At 42.4% G+C, this 27,442-nt stretch overlaps 1 protein-coding gene across 2 annotated transcripts in view; it reads left to right on the forward strand.

Annotated features, from left to right (window-relative positions):
- Golim4 (golgi integral membrane protein 4) overlaps positions 1–26,365 on the forward strand; it is a 75,907-nt gene extending 49,542 nt beyond the window's left edge. For both annotated transcript variants that reach the window (XM_057757050.1, XM_057757051.1), the window contains 9 exons: positions 2,447–2,602; positions 5,200–5,520; positions 7,103–7,359; positions 8,165–8,247; positions 9,463–9,572; positions 13,602–13,769; positions 14,093–14,161; positions 21,298–21,369; positions 21,758–26,365. In XM_057757050.1, coding sequence (XP_057613033.1) covers positions 2,447–2,602; positions 5,200–5,520; positions 7,103–7,359; positions 8,165–8,247; positions 9,463–9,572; positions 13,602–13,769; positions 14,093–14,161; positions 21,298–21,369; positions 21,758–21,907 — 1,386 coding nt within the window. In that variant the 3' untranslated portion in view covers positions 21,908–26,365. The remainder of the gene's footprint in view (positions 1–2,446; positions 2,603–5,199; positions 5,521–7,102; positions 7,360–8,164; positions 8,248–9,462; positions 9,573–13,601; positions 13,770–14,092; positions 14,162–21,297; positions 21,370–21,757) is intronic.
- The last annotated feature ends 1,077 nt before the right edge of the window (positions 26,366–27,442 follow it).

The raw sequence follows: 27,442 nt of genomic DNA on the forward strand, positions 1-27,442 counted from the left end.
TTGCCATACCAGATGTGGAAGGAAAGTCCCGACATCCACAGATGTGCTGTGGCTGATGCAGTCACACATGCACACACATACACACACGCACACACAGTGAGAAAGTTAGAGACAGAGGCTGAGACAGAGAGATACACATATATCTCACACATACATAATAATAAAATTAATTTAAAAAATCTTCACAATCGAGTATATACCCTGTGTTCCTTTATAACTAAACAATCTAGTAAACTGAGATGGAAAGGAACTTACGTAGTTAGCCTGATAAAAGTGCCCACCCCTCCAAAATTGTGATTCCGGTGCCTGGTATCAAAGTCACATCCTTAGTTGTGTTTATGAGACTTAGCAGCACAGGTGTGTGGCCTCTCCCCAGACCATGTGAACTATAATTGCTTGGGCCTGGGGTGATGACTCAGCAGTTCAAGCAGATACCGCTCTCGCATCCAGAGGCTTCTACGACTCTAGCTCCTGGGATCCCATACCCTCTTCTGACCATGAGACGCTTGCATTCACTGTCCGTATATCTGAACAAAGACACACCTATGTAAATAATTTAAAAATAAAATGTTCTTTAATAGTATATTTTCTGGAGTAGAGACTACGGTCTCTACATGTTTTAATGTGATCCTTAATATGCACACCTTAGAGCAGCGGTTCTCAGCCTTCCTAAAGCTGTAATACATTCTTAATGCTCTTAATACAGTTCCTCATATTGTGGTGACCTGCAACCACAGAATTATTTTCATTGCTACTTCATGCATTTACTTTTGCTGCTGTTACGAATCAGAATGTAAATATCTGATATGAAGATGATCTTAGGTGACCCCTGAGAAAGGGTTGTTCAACCCCCAAAGGGGTCATGACCCACAAGTTGAGAACCACTGTCTTGGAGGAAAAGAAAAAGAATATATGGATTCAATTTGATATATCCCTCCACAGAAAAGCGTTGCTATGGAAATGCCTTTGTTGTCCTTTGTTTGGTTTAAAGATGATTCCTAAATGTTCTGATTGATTTCTGAGGTAAAGTCCACGGCCAGCTACATGCTACATTTCTACATAAATTATCAGAGAACACTCCTCTGGTACATATATAGCCAGCTAACATCTTCAATTTTTTTTGAAAACTAGAAGAGACAGAACAGAGCTGGGGAGCTGACATAATCAGTATGGTGCCTGCCATGCAATCCTGAGGACCTGAGTTGGGTGAAAAGTTCAGATAAAAAAGCATAAACAGAATCCCAGCTATGAGCTGGCTGGAGACGGGTGGATCCTTGAGCTCTTTGGAGCCGTCCTAACTGAAACAATAAGTTTCAGGTTTATGAGCAGCCTTTCCTTTAAAAGTAAATAAATAAAGATGACTGGAGATAGAGAAAAGTCACCTGATGTTGACCTCGGGCTGCCATACTCATGTGCACACACTTGTATGCATATTTGCACATACCCTGTATGCATCTCCTATATGTACACAACAACAACCACATGCACATTAAAAAAAAAAGAGCTTCTCCCTAGGCATGGAAGAATCTCAGTTCTATGAGTTCTAAGAGTTTTATTTACACAGTAATGCTGGTTTTAGGATGAAGGTGGTAGATGGCCTGAAATGTGTATATGACATATGTACTGATTTTTTTAAAAGTTACCGGCTTATTTTCTACCTTTCTAGCCCCTTGTTAAAAAAACAGTCACACACATCTGTACCTCCCACATCAAAATACACAGATGCATCTGTGTGGGAACTGTCCTGTCCTATACTAGTCCCTACTCACACATGACCTTTGGCACTTTAAGCCAAAAATACATTCAGAATTGATGAAGAAAAAAACAGCTTTGTTTCCCCACAATGTCTCCGTTCTCTGCTACCGCAGAGCAGTCTAGAAAACAGTGTTGAAAGTAAAATAAAGGACCTGATTTGAGCATAAATCAACTAAGGGGAAGAGGGTGAACATGGATAGATAGATGATAGATAGATAGATAGATAGATAGATAGATAGATAGATAGATAGATAATATTCCATTGAATGTTATAGCTCAGGCATACTTTTAATGGTCAATTTCAATGACCATGTAAGTCTTTAAGTAGATTTAAATATAATAAAACATTGATTGCATAGCTGTCCTTTATTAATGATGTTTATAATAGAATGATTGACAAAGTTCTTCTTTTGACTCACGTAGCCTGGGAAACTAACATGTCTTGGATACTTTTTCAGTCTCTCGATTCTGATTCTAATTTGCATGTGCTCAGGAATGGTCCAGCATGGCCCAAGAGGATGACCTGTATTGCATGAGGGCAATCTGCACCTTTGCTAACAACCTCAGGCTTAATGTCTTTCTAGTCGACCAGTGAACCGACAAGGCCATCTAATGAATTAATTCATGTATGGCTGTTGTCTCCTCTCATCACATTGCATGATTTTCTCCCAACTGTGCTGTTTCTATGCAGACTCAAGTTGCAGAATATAAACAGCTGAAAGACACTCTCAACAGGATCCCCAGCTTGCGAAATCCTGAGCCAGCAGAGCAGCGGAACATTTCCTTATCCCAGGGAACTCCACAAGGTTACAATGTGAGAGAGAAGCCGACAGGAGAGCTAAGGGAGGTAAGAGGTGTGGCCTGGGTCCCTGGTCGGTGATGGTCCCTGTGGAGATGCCCAGAGGAGAAATGCTCTCTGTACAGCCTCCTCTTCCTACCCAGCAGATTCCTAGAAGTTTTTAGACATCAGCATCCCGGGGGGGGGGGGGATGTTTCAACTCAGTCTTCTCAGCCTCACCTCCACTTTCCAACTCAGTTAATTTGAGGTTTGGCCTGGGGATTTGTCTTTTTAACCAATTCAGCTAGTCTGGGGGAAAAACACCGATAGTTAAAGTTGTAGCATTTACTGCAAAACACTTTTCTGGCTTGGTCTTTCCGTAAATTGACATGTTTTAAAGGGGCTCCGGGACCTGAATATTTGAGAGCAAGATGATTTCCCTTTCCTTTGAGTAGGGGACAAGGTTTTGAATGTCATGAGAATACTATGTGGCAGCCCACTTTGTTGTTAACGTTGATGTAATGGAACTTGCTACATTGCTGGGTCTATATAGAGCATGCCAGAATCATATTAAGATACCCATGTAACCTGATCATGATCCACTTTCTTCTTCTTCTTTGTGAAAATGAAGACTCGCTTGAGCGTGTCTCAAAAGTGGAGCGTCACCAGTGGGATCCTGGTGATCACTAATTCTTAGAAGTTACTTGTGTAAGCTGGCAAAATGGCTCAACACGGAAAGATTCTAGCTCTCATGGTTAATGACCTGAGTTTAATTCACAGGACCCAAATGGAGGAAGGAGAGGAATAGCTCTTCTTCTCTGGCCTCCACATGCATATTGTTACGAGATTGCAGTAAAAGTTTTGAGAAGTCTTGTCTCCAATGGCCATCTTATGTCGATAATGACTTCAATACCAATGGAGCTGTGGGAGATGTCATGTGAATGTTCTTAGCATCACCAGAGCATTCCTTCACAAACAGGCTTGAAGTCCTTGCAACCCAGTTCTTTCTTGGGGCTTTTTATTCAGAAGTTTAACACAGCGTGATAGAATCACATGGCTGTCCTTGGACCCTTTGCTCTGCTAGAGTGACTTGCAGTTCGCTGTGTTTACCGTCCATGATTCAGAGTTTGATTTGCTCCTGCTGTGAGTTGGAGATAGTAGTCATTGGTCCCACCATTCCTCATGGGGGCAGAGTGGGGATAAATGGCAGGTATTTGAAAGTGTTAGAGCCCTTGAGAGAAATATTTTCTATAGGGCAGTTTTAGAGCAGACTTGCCAGAAGACTTTGTCAAAAGGTATAACTGTCGAAGTTCCCGGATATTGAAGGAAGCGCTCTTCTCCCCACTTCATGATTTACAGGCTTGACTTTTTCAAGAGGGATAATTATATCCCTGCTGGCTTCTAAGTAGAACTTCCCATTTCAAACTTCTCATGGTATGGTCCCCTAGGCATCTAATTATAAGAAGTTAATCTGACCAAGAAAGTAACTTTTTCTGATGAAGAAAAGGGAAAAGGAACTATAGATTTTCCTACCAGTGTCTTTATCTTTCTGACTAATGTAGATCCAAGCAAGGCTTGAGACTTACAGAAAACATGGATATGACTCAACAGATTGCAGAGAAGACAAAAATTCTTTTTTTCTTGCTTTGGTTGTCTGTATTGACAGCGTAAAATAAACACACAGACTGCCTTTGGTTTACAGAAGATGTAATAAGATGCATTAATATTTTATTGGGGTTGGGAAAATTAACTCAGCAAAAATTCTTACCACATGTCTGAGCTCAATTCCTAGAGCCCATTTAAAAAGGCAAGCATTGGAGCCTATGCTTGGGATACTAGTGTGGGGGAAGCAGAGGCAGGAGGGTCCATGGGGCTCGGAGACCAGCGAGTCTAGTCTAATTTGTGAGCCCGAGGATCCTAAAGGAGGCACCCAGTCTCAACATAGCAGATGGAGGCTCCTAAGATGAACCTGGGGTTGACCTCAAGGTTCCGCAGGCTCTCCCAGCATAAACAGCTCTGTGTCTGCACACTTACAAACACTGGCACAAACTGAAATGTTCTAACAAATGCTATCGTGTGTCTTGTTCAGCTGAAACTATTTTAAACCAGCATGGTTATCTATTAGTAATGCAAGCCCTCTGATTACTCGGTAGTGGCGCTAAGGAGAAGCCAACCTGCTCCTTCATCATCTGACTCTATATCTTATCGTAGTAATTCCAAACATCTGTTAAGGAGAAAGTTGACCTTGAAGAAACTTTCAAAAGCCATAAGCCTGAGGTTTGAGGGATTTTGGTTTGTATTGTTTTCCTTCTCGTTTGCTTCCTGTCTGTTCTAAGGGAAGCTGGATGGAGTCAGATCGATTTTGAGGGAAGTGTTTTCTGGATACACAGTTGCTGGTGGACTTCACTTTCCTCACCATGGAGCGTTCTCTGAGACAGAATTATCCTTAAATTATTATTGTCTTTGCGTAGAACAACACAGTGAGAAGTAGAGTCATCCCACCTGGTTCCTTTTTTACACCGTGATTGTGTTTATTTCTAAACTGTAGGATTTTGTTTATGCCGTAGCTCTTTAAATGTGGTAATAAAAGAATGATGTCACTACTTCTGAAATAGAAAAGTGTCATTTTTGTGTGTGTGTGTGTGTGTGTGCTGTGCTTATCTTAGGTGCCTCTAAATAACGAGGTGTGGCAGAACCATGATGCAGTGCCGAGAAAGACGGAAGAGAAAACTTTCTCATCCCTGCCCAAGGAAACCGGCTTTCAGGCTCCGGCAGAGCAGAACCAAGTGGAACCCAGAGAGCCCGAGGAGCGTCAGGTGGAAGAGGAGCACAGGAAGGCACTGGAAGAGGAGGAGATGGAACAGGTCGGGCAGGCAGAGCGTCTAGAGGAGGAACATGACCCCTCGCCGGAGGAGCAGGATCGGGAGTGGCGAGATCAGCGGGGACAGGATGCCCCCCACCTTCTGGATGGCCGCCCTCAAGCTGAGGTGCATGCGTACTCCCTTGAAGTTCTCTCTGACGGGGAATTTGGTTCTAGATACTAATGAAAACATAAGGGGACTGCGGAGATGCTCGGTGAGGTGCGAGCATGAGGACCTCAGTTTGATCCCCAGAGTTCGTGGAAAAAGCTGGATGTAGTGGCGTGGAGGCAGACAGCCAGGGACTCTTCTTCCCTTTCCCCAGACTCAGACCCAACGATAATGCGCATGGGTGCTGATCATTTCCTTGGAACTCGGAGACTTTATTTGTCCTCCTGTTCTCTGAGCCTTGAAACTGTGTGAAGCTTCAGCCTTAGAAGGTGTGAAGACCTCTCCTGCTGCCCCTCATATCCTCACCAACTTTGTATCCCACTGCCATCCTCCCCTTAGCCTCGTGGTCCTCAACTCTGCCCTCTTCCTTTGGCTGATAATCGAGCATGCGTATCTCAATTGTGGAGGGAAGGGAAGGAAGATGTGTAACTCATTGGGGAGCGGGATTTTAAGAACTGCTGTTTGATTTTCCTATAATCAGTATGTATTGTCTCTGCATCCATGCATAGTTTATTTAAAGAAAATCTCTTTCTGGGGCTGGTGTGACAGCTCAATCAGTACATAGCCCACCTTGCAACATGAGGTCCCGAGTTCAATGTCTAAGAACCCAAATACAAAACAAAATGTAATTCAGTCGCAATTCTGGGGTGAAATAGACAGGCAGATCCCCGGGGCTCACAGGCCCCGTCTTAACTCAGAAAGTCCCAGGCCAATAGGGAGCCCTGTTTTAAACAAACCAAAATAATCATCTACAAGGTGACATCTAAGGAATGACCACTGAGGTCTCCCCTGGTCTCTACCTGTCTCTCACCTCTCTCTCTCTCTCTCTCTCTCTCTCTCTCTCTCTCTCTCTCTCTCCCTCTCCCCCTCTGCTTCCATAGTATAAAGTATATAGTATAACACTATATAAGCTGCTATTTGACATTTTGTTTAGCCTGAGACTTGCATGTCAATTGTTGGAGTTAATTAGCATCCTTGGGTTTTAACTATTCCTAGACAAAGCCTTAACCTCCCAAATTGTGCAGTTAGTGTGGGGTTCCCAAGTGCCAACTTGATTCAGAACCCATGAGCATAAATTTAATTAAGGGTGGAAATTGTTTCTTATGTTGGGCTCTGTTCCATTTATGCTGGAACACACTGAAAGACGGCCTTCCTTCTAGCTGGCAGGCCTGCTATGAGATGGCCAAGGCCATTCAGAGAAAGAAGAAAATCACGAGACTTCAGACTACGTGTAAAGCCAGGCGGTGGTGGCGCACGCCTTTAATCCCAGCACTCGGGAGGCAGAGGCAGGCAGATCTCTGTGAGTTCGAGACCAGCCTGGTCTACAAGAGCTAGTTCCAGGACAGGCTCCAAAACCACAGAGAAACCTTGTCTCGAAAAACCAAAAAAAAAAAAAAAAAAAAAAACAGACTACGTGTAATTGGCGTTCACCTGCATTAAGAAGCCTGCCCCGCCTTCTGGGTCTGTCCTGACAGGGAGTGAAGAGAGTGGCCCAGAGGATCTAACCTCTCTGGTTCAGCGTCAGCTCTTTCTGTTCCAGGTGAACCATCCCACCAAGGCAGTGACGAATTTCCGATCCCCCTATGAGGAGCAGCTGGAACAGCAGAGACTGGCAGCGAGGAGGGATGAGGAAGCCCAGAGACTGAGAGAACACCAGGAAGCTTTGCACCAACAGAGGCTGCGAGACCACTTGCTACGCCAACAGCAGCAGGAGCAGCTCCTGGCCAGGGAGGTGGCTCCGCAAAAGCAGGCAGAGCATGAGGAAGACCAGCAGCCGCAGCACCCGGAGCAGCTACGGTATCCCGCCCCTTCCCTTGGGGATGTAAACAGTCTTTCCTCTGGTGTCAGATCAGCTTTGAGGATGTGTAGCTCTTGAACCCATGGCAAGAGGGCAGGCTCATATAGCTCCTGTAGACATGGTAGAAAAAATACTGGGCAATTAAGTGCTAGATCCTTAATTTTAGCATAGCTTTTTCCTCCCAAAGGTGGTAGTTATGGACTGAGAAGGTGACTTGGTGATAAAGGGCTTGCCCCACAAACATTAGGACCTAAATTCACATCCCCAGAATCCGTGTAAATCTAAGTGCAGTGGCACACAGGGCTAGTACAATAGGATGGGAGACGGAGACAAGAGAATCTCTGGAAACTTGCAGCCAGATGGCCTGGAGTGTGTGGGGGCAAACAACAAGAAGGGGGCCTTGATTCAAACAAAGTTGATGTCAAGGATAATGGGCAAGGTTTTCTTCAGACCGCTTGGCATGTGCTGTAGCATGCTGGTGCATGTGTCGCAAAACTTACATGCACACACATCACACACACGAAATAATAAACAAACAAACAAAAAGTGGAATAGATCTCAAAATAGACTAGCAGATTAGTTCTAACTTTATTGTGTCATGGAATGATGTTTTGCCTTTTAAAGTATGCTTTGAAAACATATCTGGTATCACTATTCTATTTTATTGTGTATCCAAATCTCAGAAACAAGTTATGGCATATGTTTAAAGTTGAAAACTCCTTACTTATCCCTGTCTTGAAAGATAAATGACTTTTCCCAAGCCGTGCCTGTTAATTTTCACTTCTGAATTTATGTCCCTGGCAGGCAGCAAGTTCATTACAATGCCGTGGAGAATGACATCGTGCAGGGGGCTGAGGACCAGGGAATCCACGAAGAAGAGGGAGGAGGTGAGACTCATTCGAGGGTGACCTCTCAGTCAGATAACACACGGTGCAGCATCCGCAGACAGAGTGCACACCCGAGAGATGCACGGGGCAGCTGTGACTAATGCTTATGCTGTTGTCGCATGCGCACAAAGATTTACCGCTCTGACAACTTGTGGAGACTGGCTTTTTCCCCCGAGCCTGCTCCTTTCTGTTGGATCTCATTGTGTGCTTAGTAGCTGTTTCTGACAAACAATCGTAGGATTGCTATCCTTTCGGACATTTCTGTACTTTCTACTTGGCTGGGAAATTTTGCACCCTTGCTTAAATTTATGACAAACATCTAGCATGATATTTGTCAAACGCTGCTTCCCGTGGAGACAGAGCCGAAGTTAACTCTGCTTGGCCCCTCTGACTCCTACAGATGTTTGATTTTCCAGAAAGTGTCAGAAGAAAAGCAAAAGCATGCCTTCAATCAGCAGCCGATTGTGGTGCTTTGTGACTCTCGGAGTCAAGAAATTGTTGCCTTTATGTCCCCCGTGGGTCACTTTAGCTTCTTTCATTTGTTATTCATAAGGCTAAGACCTGCTGGCTCCCTCTCCTTTAATAAGGCCCCGTGTGCACTGGCAGCCTCCCAGCAGGCTCCCCTGCTCCTTTATTATGTGCAGACTCAATAACTCTCTGTATACTTAACCCTCCCTCTTCTGTCTAACTTTTAAATGATTTACAGTTTTTGTGTGCACTTATAAGTCTGTGAATCTGAGTACATTTCTCCCTTCCCCCATGGATATCAACTAAACTCTTATGTTAATATAAACACAAGATGTGTTTTCTGGCAGCGACCTGTGTGCTTCTCTGTTCACAGTTGCTGTTGTCCACTTTTAAATGTTTCTGACATCAACTGAAAGTTTAATCAAGCAGACTTTCTTTTACTATGAAAGTTTTGGCCATTGCTTTCATATCTGGTGGGGAGACAGCAACCTCTGCTATAAATGTCCCTTAAGAAGGCTAGAATGGTACATTCATCCATCCATTTGACATGCAGCCTGGAGAAAGGTTAGAACTGCTTAGAAAACAAACAAACGAAAAAAGAAAGCCAAAAATCCAGACATGCCACCACCCAAAATGGAGGTGAGATAGAGTGATGTGATCTCCAGGGAAGCTGCTGTAGGCTACTTTTTGAGGGGAAAATCCTACGTGATCCATTTAGGGCTGACTATGGTTCCTTTGCTTTGCTAGCCTATGGAAGAGATAACCAACGCCAAGATGAAGCGGAAGGAGATCCAGGCAACAGGCAAGAACCTCATGAACCAGGGCCCCAAGAAGCTGACCCAGAAGCTGAGGCAGATGTAAGTTTCCTCTGCTAGTCCCCAGGGTTAGTAACTCACCAGGCAGGCAGGAGGAAAATGTGGCTTCTGGCTCCAGATGTGCTTTCTCACCCGACAGAGGAGGACATCTTACATAACTGTGTTGGAACAAAACACAAGTGTTTAACTGCAAATCATGAGGTAGGATGTTGTGGGGATCCCTCCCAGAATCACAGCCAGCAGAGGCATGAGCAGCCAAAGGATTAGAATAAAACTCGGGAACAGCTGGATTTGCTCAGTTTCTGCATCAAAACATTCCCAGAGTATGATCCTGTGTTGATTTTCTCACACTTTTAAACACAGTAGAACTTTGGGGCCAATATCTCCATGTGACAATTCTTATAAAAAAAGCTTCAGGGATGGCTGAAATTCTCTTTCAAAATACACCACTATAGCAAATTTCCCAAGACCTTTATCATAAGAATGAGTTCTGTTAACTGGCAAACAGTTCTCCCAAGGCTTGGACCTAGAGAGGAAGAAGCAGAAGCATGAATTCTATTGATGCAGGATGCTTAGTACATGGGGCTTCCTAAGGGCGCGTTCTATTCACCTAGAGACTAAATCCAGGGTTAGGGCCTAAACAAGTCTTGGATTTGGGAGAAATTCGGATGAAGGCTGGCTCCTAAAAGAATAGCAAAGGATCGCCAGGTGGTTTGACTACTTCTGCTCCAGCCTTCCAAGTGACCAGGTATCTTTCAGGCTGGGTGCTTAGCAATTCTGGTTTCTCCAAGCTCTGTTTCCTCCTGTGGGGGTGTGAGGACTTGGGCTGGAGTTTGCTCTAGGGATTTAAAAGAAATTGACTTTGCCATCTTATAGGGTGATTAAACTGAAACCTAGAAGAGCAAACTCGAAAGGCATTGAAAAAACACAGTGCTCTCAAAGACTGAAAGGAGAGGCAAGCCAGCGTAGACATTAGAGAAAGGACTTCATGTTTGCTGAGCGTGTTGTATCATGTGACTTGGTTCCTACCCAGCTGTCTAGTTACCTTCTTAGTAACAATGAATAAGGATAGACAGCTTCAGATTTGAAAAGAGGTGACTAGGTGCTAAGATAGGATACACAGTTCAGAATGTAATTATGTAGATACCTGGTTAGCCTTTGTATTGACTGAGAACAAGACCCTCACCTGTCACCGTGGGCAGTCTAGGTCCTTAACCCTAATCAGGAGCAATGCAAGCAATTGTGGAATGAATCCAACATTGTGTTTTGTGTAGATGATGCTTGCAGTCTACGTTACCTGTCTTATTACATATAGACTGTTAATAAATCAATACTCACATTGGGGTGACATTCAATCCCTGATGTTTTATGAGTTCTGTCTAAATTGATCCACAGAACTAGAAGGAAGAGCCAGGTCCTTCATGATTATCATTGTCAAGGTCATTCTGGTCATTGCTTGGAGCCCTCTGATGCAGATGGCATTTCTACTTACCTGGCAGTAAGATGGGACAGAATACCTTCTCTTCCCCACTCCGAGATAGCATTTAGGAAAATATGCAGCTGCAAACCTAGCTCTGAACTTCTTCCAGTAATTGAAGCAGGAACACATGAGGAATGAGAAAATATCCCTTGAGAGCAAGAAAGCCAGAGCACAAAAGCCTGCAAGTGTGTAAGAGGAGACGAAGGCCACCAGTGCGAAGGGTTTGGTATGACAGATACTTATGTTTGGGATCTGCTGTGGGACTCTTGGCTGGTGGCATCTGATCCTTGACTCTCCTGACATCTTTTTGTTTATTGCAACCAGTGCACTAGAAAAGATAGGCCTTTTAACGTCTTCTTCTAACTAGACATTGCCAGTCACCTCATCGTTGTATTTGATGTAACACTACCCGCCCCCCAACCTCCGTAACCCTCTCAACTATTGTTTGGTTGGAGTTGGGAATAGAATTGGTGTTTCTATTATGAATTTTTTTTAAATAAAGAAGTTACTTAGTGTTGTTTTTCTGTGGGGAGTAGGTTACATTCAGTTCCTTCTTTATCCCCCATACAAATGGCCAATAATTCATTCAAGAAAGCCTATAAGGCAAGAGATTACCAAGTAATTGGAATTGGGTGTGACGGTGATGACTTCTCATTTATATTGAGAGCTGTGTCATTTGCACTTGAAGCTTCCAGCCAGGGCTGTGCAGTAATAAACCACCGGACCCTGCAGGAAGCTCTTGACCTTGCTTAAGTAGCTCAGGGAATTGCAGAAAGAGCCCCTGGTCTGTACAGTACTGAGAGGCTGAGCCCCATCTGTGGCTTCAGCATCTCATGGAGAGCAGTTCCCACTTCAGTTAGTGTCTCCTGGCTTACCAAAGGATTGGGGATGCCCATCTCAGGATGATTGTGAAGATGGGTGTTATTTAACAGGTGTGCTAGGGGCTTAAATGGATAACTGCAGTAATTGCAATGTCAGTTCATTTGAAAGGCATCTGTGGGACACAATTACTCAGAGCTGCTTTGGAAATACCTTTGATGGTGCATTGTCTGATTTCTCCTATCCCTTTCTAAAGCAATATCACTCTGCTTTGTGATAGCCCTAGTTGATAAAGAAATTTGGCATGCGTCAAATAGATCATTTATTGTGGTGTTCTTTGTCTGCCCTGAGTCTTTGTTAGGTTTTCCTCTTGGTTCTGTCAGTATGGACTTTCCCATCAGCCACTTTTCAGCTTATTTACATGTTAAAATTTTCTTGCAGGGGGCTGTGGAGAAACCTCAGTTAGTAAAGTGCTGGCTGCTCCATCTCCAGCACCCACAAGTGTGACGGTGCATCTTGTAGAGCAGGAACCTGAATACCCAGGCTCCATAACCAGCCAGTCTAGCTTAATGGATGGGCCCCATGTCTCACTGTAAGATAATCTATCTAAAAGTAGAATGTGAACTGCTCCTGAGGAGTGACCCCTGTAATTAACTTCTGGTCTCCACGTTCATGTGCACTCCTGGGCAGATACATATAGGTGCACATGCATACACTTGTACACAAGGAACCACCACATATACTTCATACCCACAAATTTCTTGCACAGGGAAGTTTGGATGAAACTCAACTCAATGTAGCAGTAAAAGGAGTTATTATTTGCCCTCCTAACTCTCCCCTGCCTCGATTATTACTGATCTCCTTTTCCTCCAGTTAGCCCTCTGACTTGCATGGGCACTGGTGGCTATGCAGTGAAGCTTTTATTACTTACTGCTAGAACGTTGAGGAGTCACTCACACAATGAAGTACTGTTTGCACCTCCTCTGTGGATCTGATTCTTCCTACTGACAAAGCAAGAGGAGTTCTATCTTGTTTAATACTTTGCAAGTCTTGGGGAAAGTTTGACTTTAACAGTCCTGTGAAGTTGTTGCAAGGCACGTTTTGGGGTGAATTTTGTTGTGGCCCAGTCACAACAGGTTCATATGTCCCAGGGAAGAGGCATGTGGATTAGAAATGTTAGGTAGGAGGAACTGAGATATGAAAGAAACACAGAGACACAGGATAGTACTGGGAGGGCAACTCAGTGAATGCTGAATACTGAATTTGCCCGTGTTTAATTTCCATACACTTTTATTCCCCAATACAAAAAGGGGGGGGGGGGGACTGCTTTAACATGTCACAAAGGACAACCAGAACAGTTGCTTGCTTCAGTACTTGAGACATCAAGCCGTTATTTCCTGAGTAAAGCATTTGATGTTTTGGGCAGGATATTCAGTGAATATACCATAGACCAAGTATCCTGTAGGCAGCCACTCCCTGTGTCAAACCTCCTATTTTAAAATGAAGGAGCAGGAATAGGCTTGAATTCTCTGACCTTTGCTCAGGATGGAGTAGATCCACCTCTATGGGCCATCTTAATGTCCAAAACACCAAGTAACCACACCCTACGTCAGGATATGTGGACAACCTGTTGTCAAGAACTTTGAAAGAGCTTCAAGCTCAAACTCTCTGACCTCCAGACAAGGTGGGTCCCCACATGAAGTACAGTCTCCTTCTCTGCCAGTGTGTTGACGTTTCCAATGAAATCTGTTTATTTTATGAACTTTTTCCAGACGGCAGCTGTGGAGGACATCAACCCAGCAGACGACCCCAACAATCAAGGGGAAGATGAATTTGAGGAAGCTGAGCAAGTGAGAGAAGAAAACCTGCCAGAGGAAAGTGAAGAGCAAAGACCAAGGGAGCCCAAGCGAGAGAATGCAGAGATGGATGAGCACTTGGTGGTAAGATGACGCCTGCTGTGAAGAGTGGGTTTGGCCTGAGCATCTTAGTGAATGCCTACTTTGCAGCAAAAGCACATAGTTGTGTGGGTTGAGAGACAGTTTGCCACATCAGCACAAAGTCCGGTTTTGGACCCTGTGTAAGATGATATGCCTGTACCCCAAGAGTGAGGGAAGGAATGACACGTACTCCTTTTGAGAAGTGAGCATTCATCGTTTTCTGGTTACTGATGCATTTGTGCATCTACTTTTTATCATTGACCCAGCATCCTGTAAGACGCTTCTCCAAGGTACAGTACCATGAGCATCTCCTTTTGTTTCAACAGATGGCAGGGAATCCAGACCAGCAGGAGGATAATGTTGATGAGCAGTACCAGGAAGAAGGAGAGGAAGAGGTATATGATTGGATGTATGGGACTGGGCACACTGGGAGTACTACCTTCAGACAAACCTCGGCTCTGTTGACTTTGACATTCAGACTTAAATCAGAGAGATTTTAAATGACTTGAAATTTGGAATCAAGAAGACCTCTGGCAGACATAGATCCATGTGGTGTTTTTGAGTATCCATGCATGCATTTTCCCACATCAAAGAGAGAAGAACAAGGCTCTCTACATCCAGGGAGCGTGCAGTAACTCATATGCCTTTCTTTGTGGAATATTCTGTATGCCTTCTCAGGGAGACCCCACAGAGTGAACTGGGACCCATCTAAACCACTCTAAGTATTTCTAGAAATTCACCAGTCTTTCCTGCTGACCTCTTCCTTCATATGAGTACAGAATCTTAATTAAGCTTAATAATGAGGGCGGGGTCACCTTGCAAGAAAGAGGCCATGAGCTCAGTCTCCAGCACCCTCCACCAAAAGAAAAAGGGAAGGAAAAATAAAGGAGGAAGTAAAATACAAAAGGAACTGAACTTCACTTGAATTAAAATGCATTTAGATGGAGTTTCTTAATATTAAATTTTAATTTGCTTTTCATTGTAGATTTCTGGCATATTACCACTAATGAATCTTATATAAAACTTATCCCAGTATCTTATTCCTCTGATTAATCAGTGAGGGTGCTGAGGGATTTTTCTGTCACAGCTGTCTTTTTAGTGAACTCTATGTGGAAGTGTCTTAGCGTTTTACCTCTATGAAGACGCACCATGACCACAACAGTTCTTTTTTTTATTGATTTTATTGAGCTTTACAGTTTTCTCTGCTCCCCTCCTGCCCTCTCCCCTCCCCTTCAACCCTCTCCCATGTTCCCCATGCTCCCAATTTTCTCAGGAGATCTTGTCTTTTTCTACTTCTCATGTAGATTATATCCATGTATGTCTCTCTTAGGGTCCTCATTGTTGTCTAGGTTCTCTGGGATTGTGAATTGTAGGTTTGTTTTCTTTTCTTTATGTTTAAAAACCACTTATGAGCGAGTACATATGATAATTGTCTTTCTGGATCTAGCTTACTTCACTCAATATGATGTTTTCTAGCTCTATCCATTTGCCTACAAATTTCAAGATGTCATTATTTTTTTCTGCTGTGTAGTACTCTACTGTGTAAATGTACCACATTTTCCTTATCCATTCTTTGGTCAATTCTTCTTTAAGGGCCTCAAAATTTCTCCTAAAGTTAATTTTTAGGTCATTTTCTTCTGCTTCATCTATATTTGGTTGTTCAAGACTTGCTGTTGTGGGGCCTTTAGGTTTTACTGGTGTCGTGTTGCTCTTTGCGGTGTTGCATGTGTTCTTACCTTGTCTACCCATCTTTTCCTCTGATTGGTGTAATTGGGGCTGTCTGTGACTCTGGTGATCAATCTTTCAGGTGCAAGGTAGGTCCAAGGCTCAGATGGTTGCTCCCCGTGTTGCAGTCCGTTTCATGGTTCCAGTCATCCCAGGGTTTGCTATGCTTCTGTGAAGTTCACTGTCTCAGACCTGTTGCAGTCTAGGTTGCTGGCTTAGTCCTGTTTATGTAAATGTCCCTGGTCTGGATTCACTCCTGTAGAGGTTCCTGGCTTTGGCTGGGTCCCACAAGGTCTCTGGCTCTGATCTATTCCCTTGGAGGTCCCAGACCCCAGTGCACCTGGACCCATAGATGTCCTGGCTCAGGCATACTCCCTCAGAGGTCCTAGCTCAAGTCTACTCCCTTGGAAGTCCCAGACTCACTGCTGGACTTACATCTCAGAGGTGTAGTTTGTTATTGTCACAATGGGAAGCATGACAGCACTCAGGCACACATAGACATTACTAAAGAGGCAGCTGAGAGTTCTACATCCTGTTGGGTGGGTAGTGGGAAGAGAGTGAGCCGCTGGGCCTGGCTTGAGCTTCTGAAACCTCAAAGTCTACCCCCAATGACTCACTTCCTCCAATAAGGACACACCACTCCACAAGGCCACATGTCCAAATTCTTTCCAATAAGACTATTTCTTGTGAGCTTATGGGGGCCATTTTCATTCAAACTACCATGATATGTATGGTTTGCATCAGGTCACAAAACCACATTTACTCCTTCCATAGACAAGTCAGTACTTCCCAAGTTAAAGCACTGTTTCAGAGCCACCTCATCGTCGGTGTCTTGGGAACAGAAGGCTTTGTCCCTGGGGAGAAAGCACAGGTGAGATAGCAAACATTTGATGATCTAGAGACAGGCCTCCCAGGAAGAGAGCAAGCTCAGAGGGTTTGTGCTCTGCAGTTGGACACACGCACCCTCAGCTGCCTTCATGAATCACTGCCTCGTTCTTTCTGCCTCTGTCAGCTTTTTAGAGCCAATGCTAAAATTTGTGCTTATCCCAAGGAAAGAGAAAATGATGCTGCCCTTTATGACCATGGCCAGGCTGTCTGTAACAGACTTGATCTCTGCATCCCTCCTGCATTTCCCCTGCTGCTGTTCATCTTCATGAAGACTCAGAGATTGGCTTTTCGAAAAGAGCATTGGAGAAAGTAGCAGCCTTGAATATTAAGACATTTGCGGGAAAAAGCTATTCATCAGGACTGCTCTTGTAACAGGATGTCTGGACCGGTAGTTTTTTGTTTCCTTAAGGAGGATAAGGGGGAGCTCTGAGGGATTAAGAGAGAAAGGGTTCACCTTGGCTTCCTTTTAAAAATTCAGCAGAGTAAACATAAAAGTTTAATCAGTATTTGCTGATTCCTTCGCAGCTCTGTAGTGTGATCTGTTAAGGTGAAGGAGAGAAAATACCCTTAGCTGTGAGCGGTATCTAGGATGGGAAGGAAAGAAAGACAGGACGGAAAGAAAAGGAAGACAGGAAAGAGCAGGCATGAAGGCAGAGAGGCTTGTGCTCTTCCACTGCAGCCAGCACCCAGAGGTGGTCCTTCCCCTCCCTGCTTCCATTGTTCCTCTCCTTGACTCAGCTGGACTGCTAACACCTGGTCCGTGAAAGCCCCAGGCACGCATGCATGCAGGCACCCAGGCATGCAGGTATGCAGGCACCCAGGCACGCATGCACCCAGGCACGCATGCATGCAGGTATGCAGGCACGCATGCACCTGTCATTTGGGACTACTGTCTGCAACTCTCAGAACACTTTGCTTTCCAGTCTTAGCTGCCTGCTTGTCCACTGAGCATCCCTTGCACAGACTGTATTGAATTTTCCAGCTCTTTATATTATTCCGAGGCCTTCTGTAGAGGCCTGAAGAGCAGATAGTAAGGATGAGGTGCTGAGCAACCCACAGCAAGATGAACAGTGAACTAGAAGCATTATTTTAGTGTGGGCGGGGGAAGGGGGGCCCCATTCATGACACACTTTCAAAGTTGGGAGCTCTATAAGATCCTGCTAGGAAGGGAGGAAAAGAGGCCTTTTGAATGGGCACAGGCTTTTTAAACCTTGCAGATCAGCCATTGTAGCTAACGCTTTTGAAGGTCTTTGACTGTCTCACAGCCACTACCTCTGAAACCTCTCATGCTCAGCTTCTTAAGCCTAGGTTCCTAGCTAGGTACACAGTTCTTTCATATGTAGAAGAAAAGCGTCACTGCCTATACGAGCACTAAATCAGGGGCTGTTGTTTGCTTTGTTTTGTTTAACCACTAAGCAAGGTTTGCCCCATTTGGTAGGATTCTTTTCTGCAATTTCTGAAGCTACAAATTTTCAGGTTACAAATGAGAAGTAGAAGTGTTGTGATATTTTTGATAAAGCCTGTGCCAGCTGTAGCAGGATATTAAGGCACACTGTTGTGGATGGTGTATGTAATGGTCAGAGGTGAGCTTTTGACCTGGGGCTGTCAGCTTAAGCATGTCATAAAGCTCAGGAATACAATATCATCTCTTCTTTAGTAATGCAGTTAAGATGAACTTGGGTTACTTTTGTCTCCGATATGATTGATGAATTAATATTATATAAGTAAGAGTCTGTTGTCTCTATGGCTAGAATATTACAGAATTAATCTATAATAATCTATAATTAATTCTATTATATAGAATATATATTATATAGAATATTATAGATTAATCAAAGATGATATTTAAATCATCAGTTTACAACTATAATTATGACAGGTGGGGCATAAACTAAAATTTCTACAGTAGACCCATTGAGTAGAGAAAGGGAGAAATGTTCTTAGAAAGTTTAATTCCCTACCAGACATCCTTAACCAGCATCCACTGTACTCAAAATCTCAGCTGTGACCAGGAGTCCCCTTGAGAAGCCCATGAAGAATACAAACTGCTAGACCAACTCTGCACTGTGGAATTTGGATCTTCTCTTTCAAGGCGCCCTAGAAATTAGCCCTTCAGAAGCTCCACTTTCCATGCATTAGATACTGATATTTTGGGATCCTCTGTTTAGATATATAGTCTTAGGGAGAGCAGCTCTAGATCGACTTTGCAATATGTGACCAGCCAGGTCTGCCAGTTCGTGCAGGCCTTTAATCCCCACCCAGGAGTGGGGGGAGGCAGAGGCAGGTGGATCTCTTTGAGCTCGCAACCAGCGTGGTCTACAAGAGCTAATTCCAGGACAGGTACCACCAGAGAAGCCCTGTCTTGAAAAACATAAATAAATAAATAAATAAATAAATAAATAAATAAATAAATAAATACAAGACAAAAAAAGCGAAAGTGTAGCCTCCTGAGCTTATGTGAACGGTTACACACATTTGCTAAACTTTTTATCATTGAATGCTTTAAAAAGGACTCACAGCTCTCAGACTGCTCCTACCTCAACACACACATAATCACCAAGTGCTGTGCATTTTTATTCAGCACTTTTATTGCATGTATAAGAAATCTGAGCTTCAGAGAGGACAGTTATGTTTTTCAGAATCATATAATTTGTTTATTTTTCAGTTCTAACTACATCTTACCCAGGGCTGGCGTAAGGTTGACATTATTAAGTCTACCAAGGACTCAAAGTTAATGGGAGGAAGTTCTTGGTGGGAAGTAACAGAGAAAGAACAATAGAACCAGAAAGTCATCATGATGTAACTCTTGAATAAAACAATCAACTTAAGTCAAAGTCATCAATGAATGACATCACTACCTGAACAGAGGTCAGAGAACTTTCTGTGGAGCATGGGCTGTCAACATCTGATGTCACTGACCAAGGACGACCTTGCTGTAATTAGAACAAACATGCACAGGGTGCCTGCTGTCGAGATGAAACCAGGAAGTTTTCAGCTCCGCTTCTGAAATGCCCTTGGCTCTTATGTTGAATCCAAATTTGCTCACACTTAATGTTAGCTTCACTCACAGGAAATATAAGGACCTAGAGGCATGGCTGGAGGGATGGCTGAAGGCATACCAGACTGAAGTGCACCTAGAGATTTTTATGTTTGTTTGTTTTTTTAAGAAAAAAGAATGAAAGGAATCCTGTGTTATGCATGATCTTTGTTTAGATTGTGGTTAGGGCAAAGTGACTGCACGTGGATTCTTATAACAGTTAGCATCTTCCACTAGTAAGATGTAGTGGCATTTCAGTTGTAGTTTAATAAAGCTAACCTTTTAATGTAGGAAGACTCACAGTTGTAGTCCCTCTACTGAAAAGGCTGTTGTACAAAAGGCCCACTGGTTGATGCCTGATTGGGTCACTTAATGAGTTTCCATGTCAAAAAGTTAGCCAAGAAAGTGTGATTGTGGGCTAGCCAGTAGATTATATATAGTACAGGGTTACTGAAGCTATCAGATGTGATAACACATTGTTTGTATAGAGAGACGTGCATTGCCAGAGATGTATACCATGGAATGTACTTGCCATGACATGGAAAAGGCAAGATGTGTAGAAATTTTAAGACTAATTCAGCAAAAGGCTGAGGCAATGTCTCAGTTGGTAAAATATTTACGATATAAGCTTGAATGTTTGAGTTAGGTTTGCAGCAATCACATTTAAAAAAAAACCTAAAAGCCTTGATAGCACACTTGTAATCCTTCCATTGGGAAGACAGGGAGAGGAGGGTCCCTGGGGCTCACAGGACAGACTAGGCAAATAGGTGAGCTTAAGGATCGATGAGAGACTGAGTTTAAAAAATAAATAGGGTGAAAGATTGAGGAAAACACCTGACATTGACTTCTGACCTCCCATTTCTAGTGCACCTGCACACACACACACACAAACACGCACACGCATATACACTCATGAACATATACACACAGAGGCATATACGTAATTCATTGAAAAAGTAGTCATGTCATAGATGAAGCAAGTATGGCCATCTTGAGATTAATGGCTATAAAAGTCTTACTAAGTGATTCTCTTTATTGGCACTTTATTGAGGGTTACCATAATGAAAACTGTTTCCCCAGCATGCTGAAACAAATCTGTAATCACAGCACTCCAGGAATTGAGGCAGGGAGATTGTGAGCTTGAGATGACACCCTGACTGAAACCAAAGCAAAAAAAAAAAAAAAAAAAAAAAAAAAAACAACCTCACTGTTTATATAGAAAGAAATGTTTAGAGACAAGCCTTTTGTTCAGGTTTGTCTTTCTACACAATATATATTAAGAGGTAGAAAACTCCAATAACCACAACCTGTTTTGTAAATACAGTTTTATTGAAACAGAGCCAGGTCCGTCTTGGAGAATCACACTGACTTTTAAATTTCTCTTTTTGACAGTTTCATATATTTATATAATAAATTTTAACCATTTTCCCCTCCGTTACCCTTTCCCATCCTCCACCCTCATCCCACTCCCTCTCCCTCTGGGATGCTCCTTTTCAACGATTCCTCTTCCTACATTTACATCTTCCTATTTGATGAGGCGCACTGAGCTGAATTAGAATTTCTTGCCCAAGCATGAGCGGGAGGTGATTTACTGGAGCACGTGCATCTTCTCAGTGCTACGCCACTGAAGAAAAAGGCACCTGTTCCTCCAGCAACCATTAACTGCCGACAGGTTCTCCAGAGGTGTATTGCACACTTCCGTACACCTACTGGACAAGTCAAACTTTTGGCTTATATCCTTTTTCAACATTCATTTTAGTTCCTTTTTTTTTTTTTTTTGCAAAGATGTGCAATTTTGAATGAATGTCTTAGAAACCGGAACATTTCACCACACATGTTTAAATGGGAAAGTTTCACTCGGTATTTGTGATTGTGTTTTAGGTTCAGGAAGATCTGACTGAAGAGAAGAAAAGGGAATTAGAGCACAATGCTGAAGAGACCTATGGTGAAAACGTATGTTTATTTCTTTGAATGTGAGCGTGAGTGTGTATGTGTGCCTATATGTATGTATGCAGGAATGTGTGTCTTTGCCTACACTGCTCTGGCATGTCAAAATTACACATCTGAATCACACACAGCCACACAGAGACCAGCTGCACACTCTCTGTACCTCTAAGTAAATGACAAATTTAGCAGGCCCGCCTAGAATTAAGAAAAGTTATGATAACTGGAACACTGCCAGGCTGTAGTAGTGCTGTTGACGAGGTCATTTTCTTCATGCCTTCTCTTCCTCCAAAATGAATTACATTGCATCCTTTGTTGGAGAGTATTATCCATCACAAACTCTACATTTGCTCTTAGTTTGTTGTTTTTGTTTTTGTCTTTTTCTTTTATCTTTTAGGCTGATGATAAAAATAATGATGGCGAAGAACCAGGAGCTCCAGATGGTGCCCATTCCAAAGGAAGAGAGGAGCATTATGAGGAGGAGGAAGATGAGGAAGAAGAGGGGGCCGCTATCGCTGAGAAATCACATCGGAGAGCAGAAATGTAGCCGGACCCAATTTCTAGACTATGCTCAGCCATCCATTTTTTTTTTCAAGCTGCTCTAAAACAAGTCCCGCCTACTGAATTCTAGAATATTTAATTACATACAAAAGTAAGGGTTTAAACTTTTTTAACTTTTATATTAGAAATGCTATACATTTATACGAATATATTTTGATAACTTAGAACTTCTTTTATAGTCAAGTTAAACATGGAGAAGAAAAAAAACAATAAGACATGCCTTCAGGTCTGACTCTTACTCCTCAGAGATGGTGTGATGTTGGAAAGTGCTTGGCTTTGGTGCATGTCTCAGCTTGTTACTTTTTTCTTTTCTGGCTTCCAGGGAGTCTACCATTTATATTGGATAAAAGGCAGGATTGGACTTAGAAACAAGGTGTACTGAAAAACACTGTGCAAATGTCGAAGGAATGACCGGTAGCCTAGTGGCTATTCCTGCAGGTTCTTAGGTACGGCTCTGATAGGATGTCACTGCTATAGGCTGACTGGAAATGAGATCCATCTGCGCCTTTGACCTGTAATTGGAAAGGTGTGTGTGTGTGTGTGTGTGTGTGTGTGTGTGTGTGTGTGTGTGTGGCAGAGCAAAGACATTGTGTTTTCCAACTTTCCAACTTTCAGGTCAGTTAGCAGTGCTGAAAGATCACAGCTGCCATGTTTGAGAGGAATCAAGTATGAAAATCGAATAATATTAATACCCCTAGGAAAGTATCTTGGACTTGGTCTTCAGTTATAGAGGCCAAACAAGGGCTGACACACTTAGAAACTGATCTAGTCTGTGTGAAGTTGCTTCCTGGGTGACCTCCCAGTCTCCATTATTTCTTATCTAAAGTTTCTTAGTTATATTCTCCTTGGTATCCAGTTTCTACAGCACATATTTCTCCCTTAAGCTCTGTGCCTTGGTATGTAACTATTTGGATCACAGCTATCGATATGAAAGCATGCAATGCTACAGTTTAATAAGATTATTTTTCAAAACTATATGGTGAAATATCTATAGCACTATGATAAGAACTGCACCCTCAGTGGCTTTACTGTTTACCCAGAATTGACCTGCCTTCGCCTATACATAAGGCATTTTAATGGCTGTGAGTAATAATACATCCCTTAGGAGAAAATTCAGAGTGGAAATTTTTCCCATAAATGAGCACATATTTCAGCTTGGATCATCAATATGGTTAAACACGTAGAACTGGGTCACAGTTCATCTGTGTGTGGTTTTTAAATACTACTTTCAAAATCATAAAAATGAATTTCATTTTGTACTCTTATTGTATGAATGTAATTTTAGTTTTTAATAGCCACAGTCATGTATGGTGTTGATTTTCCCAGCTGAGCAATTGTGTATGTGTGCATAGAACTGTTCCGTATTTTGGATTTCTAGTAGCCATAAATCAAATCTCATCTTTATGTATAAAAGCCCCATTATGTAATGTAAAATGTATAATATTGTACATAATATTCAAAATACAATTATTTTGGTAAATTAGTTTGTATTTTAATGTCCCAGTTGCAGTATTTAATTATTTGAAACATATTGAACCTAGGGTATTAACCAATAAAGATATAAAAAGTGAGGGGTAAGTCTTTTAAAGCATATAATTTCTTAGTGGTTTGTGAGCTACAGTTTTTCTTTGTAAGAAGAATATAAATTAATGAATTATTAAATGCCTTTGCCAAACTGCTTCACTTCCTTTCTTTTTCTGCTTTGATTGGCGCTTGAGTTCTCTTCCTCCATCATCTTACTGAAAGAAGGAACTAAGGACTTTCATTGTCTTTAAGCTAACTTTGGGGACTACAAATAAGAAATTGCTCTTTAAAAGCATGAGAAAGCATGAGTGTCCTGTTCACAATCCACTAAATTACCAGTCACAAACCATTCTGGATTAGTTCTAACTCCATGTTGGAGGAGCATTCTAGTGAGAACTAAATCCACATGTGATCCCCATTAGCGAAAAGAACAGATGTAAATTATCAGTTAGATTCATCTTGCCAAGTACTCTGTAACTTTTGTTTGGCCAAGAGTCAGAGGAGCGCTGGGGAGAGAATTCAGTTGGTTCAGTACTTGATGTCTAAGCAGGAGGGTTTGTTATAGCTCTAGCACCCAGACAAAGAAGCACAATGCACTGTCATCTGAGCATTTGAAAGGTGGCCCAAATACTTAATGGTTAAAAACAGTACTTCAACAGAAAACAGGATTTTGAAGTCTTCACAATTTATGGGTTTCTATTCCTTTGTTATTATCCCTTTCATTTTTTAGTTGGCAAGCACTCAGCCGTATCTGGGCTGCTACATCTGTACACCATTTTAAGTAATTGGAAGTGAAATATTTTTGTCCTTTACCATCTTGGCTGACCTTGTTCTCCCCATTCCCTGTATGTTCCTAATGGAGCTTGAAATTAAATGTCATTTCTGTTTATCTGTTATCACATATTTCTGTTTTCGTATTAACGCATCTACAGCATTGCCCTGAAAGTACATGTCTTCTAAAGAACTGGTTCATTGGACAACATGGTCTTGAGCAAGACGAGACGATGTCTTTTGACCTGGTGTGTTCTTTCCTCTCTGAAGATACGTGTACCATTTATATTTGGTGGCCCGTTCACTCGTTACAGTTTTGAGAGTTTGGGGGTTTTGTGGGTATTTGACTTTTGCTAAGTTCATTTGCTCTACTAGAATTAGTCATGAAAATTGTTATTATTTACGTATTTTAATTTTAACACACGGTCTTGCTAAATTGCTCAGATTGGATCTGAAGTTTCAATTCTCCTTGCTTTACTCCTCTATTAGTTAGAATTCATGGTCCACAAGCCCTGGGTCTGGCTTAGACGTGTGTTTGTGAGAACATGCGCATGTTCATGTGTACGCCCATGTCAGTAGAGGGGTGCGTAAGCACATGTGTACACAAGCTTTGGGGTTCAGGGGACAGCCTCAGGTCTCGTTTTGTCTGAGTTCTCCACCTCCATGTTTAAAAGACGGTCTTTTGATTTCATTTGCCTGGAACTTGCCAAGTAGGCTATGTTGGTTGGATATTGAGTCCCTGAGACTTTCCTGTTTTATCTCCTTAACACTAGGATAACTGGTGAGTACCACTGTTCCTGACACTTTTAGTATATGATCCTAATCAAACTCAGATGCTCATAACCATGCAGCATGCATGTAACCAACTGAGCCATGCCTTAAACATTTCAATAAATGCAGTCCAAATATCTTTTATATCCCTCAACTCTAGCCAGTTCCTTTCTGTGATGGTTTCAGAGTTTGCTGAGGGGATCTTCTGGAGCCTAGCTTTCCTTCACTTGTTTGTGTAAAGAATTTACTTATTGACTTAAGAAAAATAAAATTTAAGAGGAGTAACCATGTGGGACTCAGAGGTCAGATTCTAAAAGATAACGTATCCTCCTCGCTCTGGCTTTTGAATCGCTCACTATGAAATGCCAGCAACCAAATGTCGAGGACTACACAGACAGCCTTTGGAGAAGCCCTTCCTCCACACCTACTGGAGCAGATGTTTCCTGACAATGGCAACATAAGAGAACTCGGAGGGAGTGAATCCTCGAAATCCTGTCAAGCCTTCAGATGATGCATCTGCATTGTGTGACATGGGAAACGTGTGCAGAGCAACCCAGAAATGTCATTTCAGACTCCCCTAGAGTTTGAAAAACTGGGTACACAGCAATAGCTACAGCATCCATTTCTGAGCGGTTTGTAAGTCAAAGGGGAGTGGGTAGTGTCGACTCTGTCCTACAGTCACACTGCCAGTGTCCTTGGCCGTCTAACCAGGTGCTCCACTCTGTTAGCGTGGAAGGTGGAGTTCAACTAATGAGCCAAACAAGTTGAAGCCAGTTTATTTGTTGAAAATTATTAGATGATTTAAGAGATATCTATAGCCTCTCGACCTTGTCTATACCCTTGATAACTTTTATTTGTTTTTACTGTGTTGTTTTGTTTAAGAGATTCCAAGCCTTTTCTCAACAAAATGAGATCAAGATCTCTGAGAGAAAAGTCTAGACACCAGTATTTATTTTTTTTTAAAAAAATCATTCCAATAAATTGTCATTGCAGGGACTCTATGATTCTAGATGGATAAAGCATGCAAGGCAGCTTCATGGGGGTCAGAATTCTGACTGTAGGGGTGGTTATACAAATCTGTATATGTACTAAAATTCATAGAATTGTCCACAATAAAATTCTACTTTTACTGAATGGTAATTGAAAATCAAATAATGTAGCCTATGCATTGTTTTTGAAAGCCTCAGATGATTAATATTCAGCAGGGTGAAGTACCTCCATCTGTCCTTTTAAGGGATGGTGTAAGCGTTCATAACTTTGGTACAACCTGTGTTAATATCTACCATTAACTAACTGCCTGTTTCTAGACACACCCCCAAAACCTCCTGTATGGATGTATCAAATTGTCTATGCTGCAGTATTTTACAGTAAATTACAAATCCTGTAAACTTGAGCTGTTGCTGTGTCTTGTAGATTCTCACTGGGGAATTTGAGGATACTGCATGGGGGAATTGTTTGAACCAAAATTCCTACTCATCTCTGCTCTTAGAGGAAAAACACAAAACAGATTTCTTTGCCTCCAAACATTGCTTTGCAACCCTATGAACTGTGGCTTCCAAAGAACAGCAAAGACTCCCCATAGAAGAATATTGTAGATCTTAAATTTTCTTTCTGACTAGAGCCATGGAAAGAAATAAATTTATCACAAAGGTATAGGAGTATGTAAATGTGTGGTATACAAATTTCAAAAACGATACTCTGCCTGTCTGTATTTCATTCAAGGTCACCATCTCATAACACTTCTGTGGGACGGAAATCATGACTCATTCTCAGGGACGTCTCTGCTTCTTCCTGTGTGGAGGTGAGGGAGCAGTCTTGTCACAGGTGGCTCCAGGCCCCGCTTAGGAACATGACACAAACTCCTCGGACGATATTGGCCTATCTGTAGCACCGTTCAGATAGGAAGGAGTAAGGGCTACTAAATCATCTACACCACTCACTCAGTTCTGTCCTGCCCTTCCCTCCTTTCACATTCTCGTGGAGCAAGAAGCTGGAAATCAAAAGTGAATTCTTAGTTTAAAGGCCCCAAAATCTAAATCTGGCTATGTCGTCTTCCTCTTTTGAGGAAGGAAGTGTAGTCGTTGAAGCCTCGTTAGAACTTTCAATTTATAAAATGCAGAAAGATTTCAAGCGAAGTGGAAATTATTTTACCCTCATGATTAGAGTTATTCTGTCTGGGAGAGTAAGAAAAGACTAGGTAGTTCATTTGACAAAAGAAAGCTGAAGAATAATTATGAAAATCTGCCCCATTCATACCCTTAAACTTAAAATAACCAGCAAATTTCGCTTTTATGGTTTTGACTTGTGACAAACTCCGAGCATATATTAGGGAGAAGGGAATGACTGGGCTAAACTAAAACGAGTTTCTGTGGAAGGATAGCACACTCCAGCAGCCTTGGTTGCTTTCCTTACCTTTCATTCCCTATCAAGACTACTAGGGCAAATCTGGGGTTAG

The sequence above is a fragment of the Chionomys nivalis genome, chromosome 24 (assembly GCF_950005125.1).
Source record: "Chionomys nivalis chromosome 24, mChiNiv1.1, whole genome shotgun sequence".
Lineage (NCBI taxonomy): Eukaryota > Metazoa > Chordata > Mammalia > Rodentia > Cricetidae > Chionomys > Chionomys nivalis.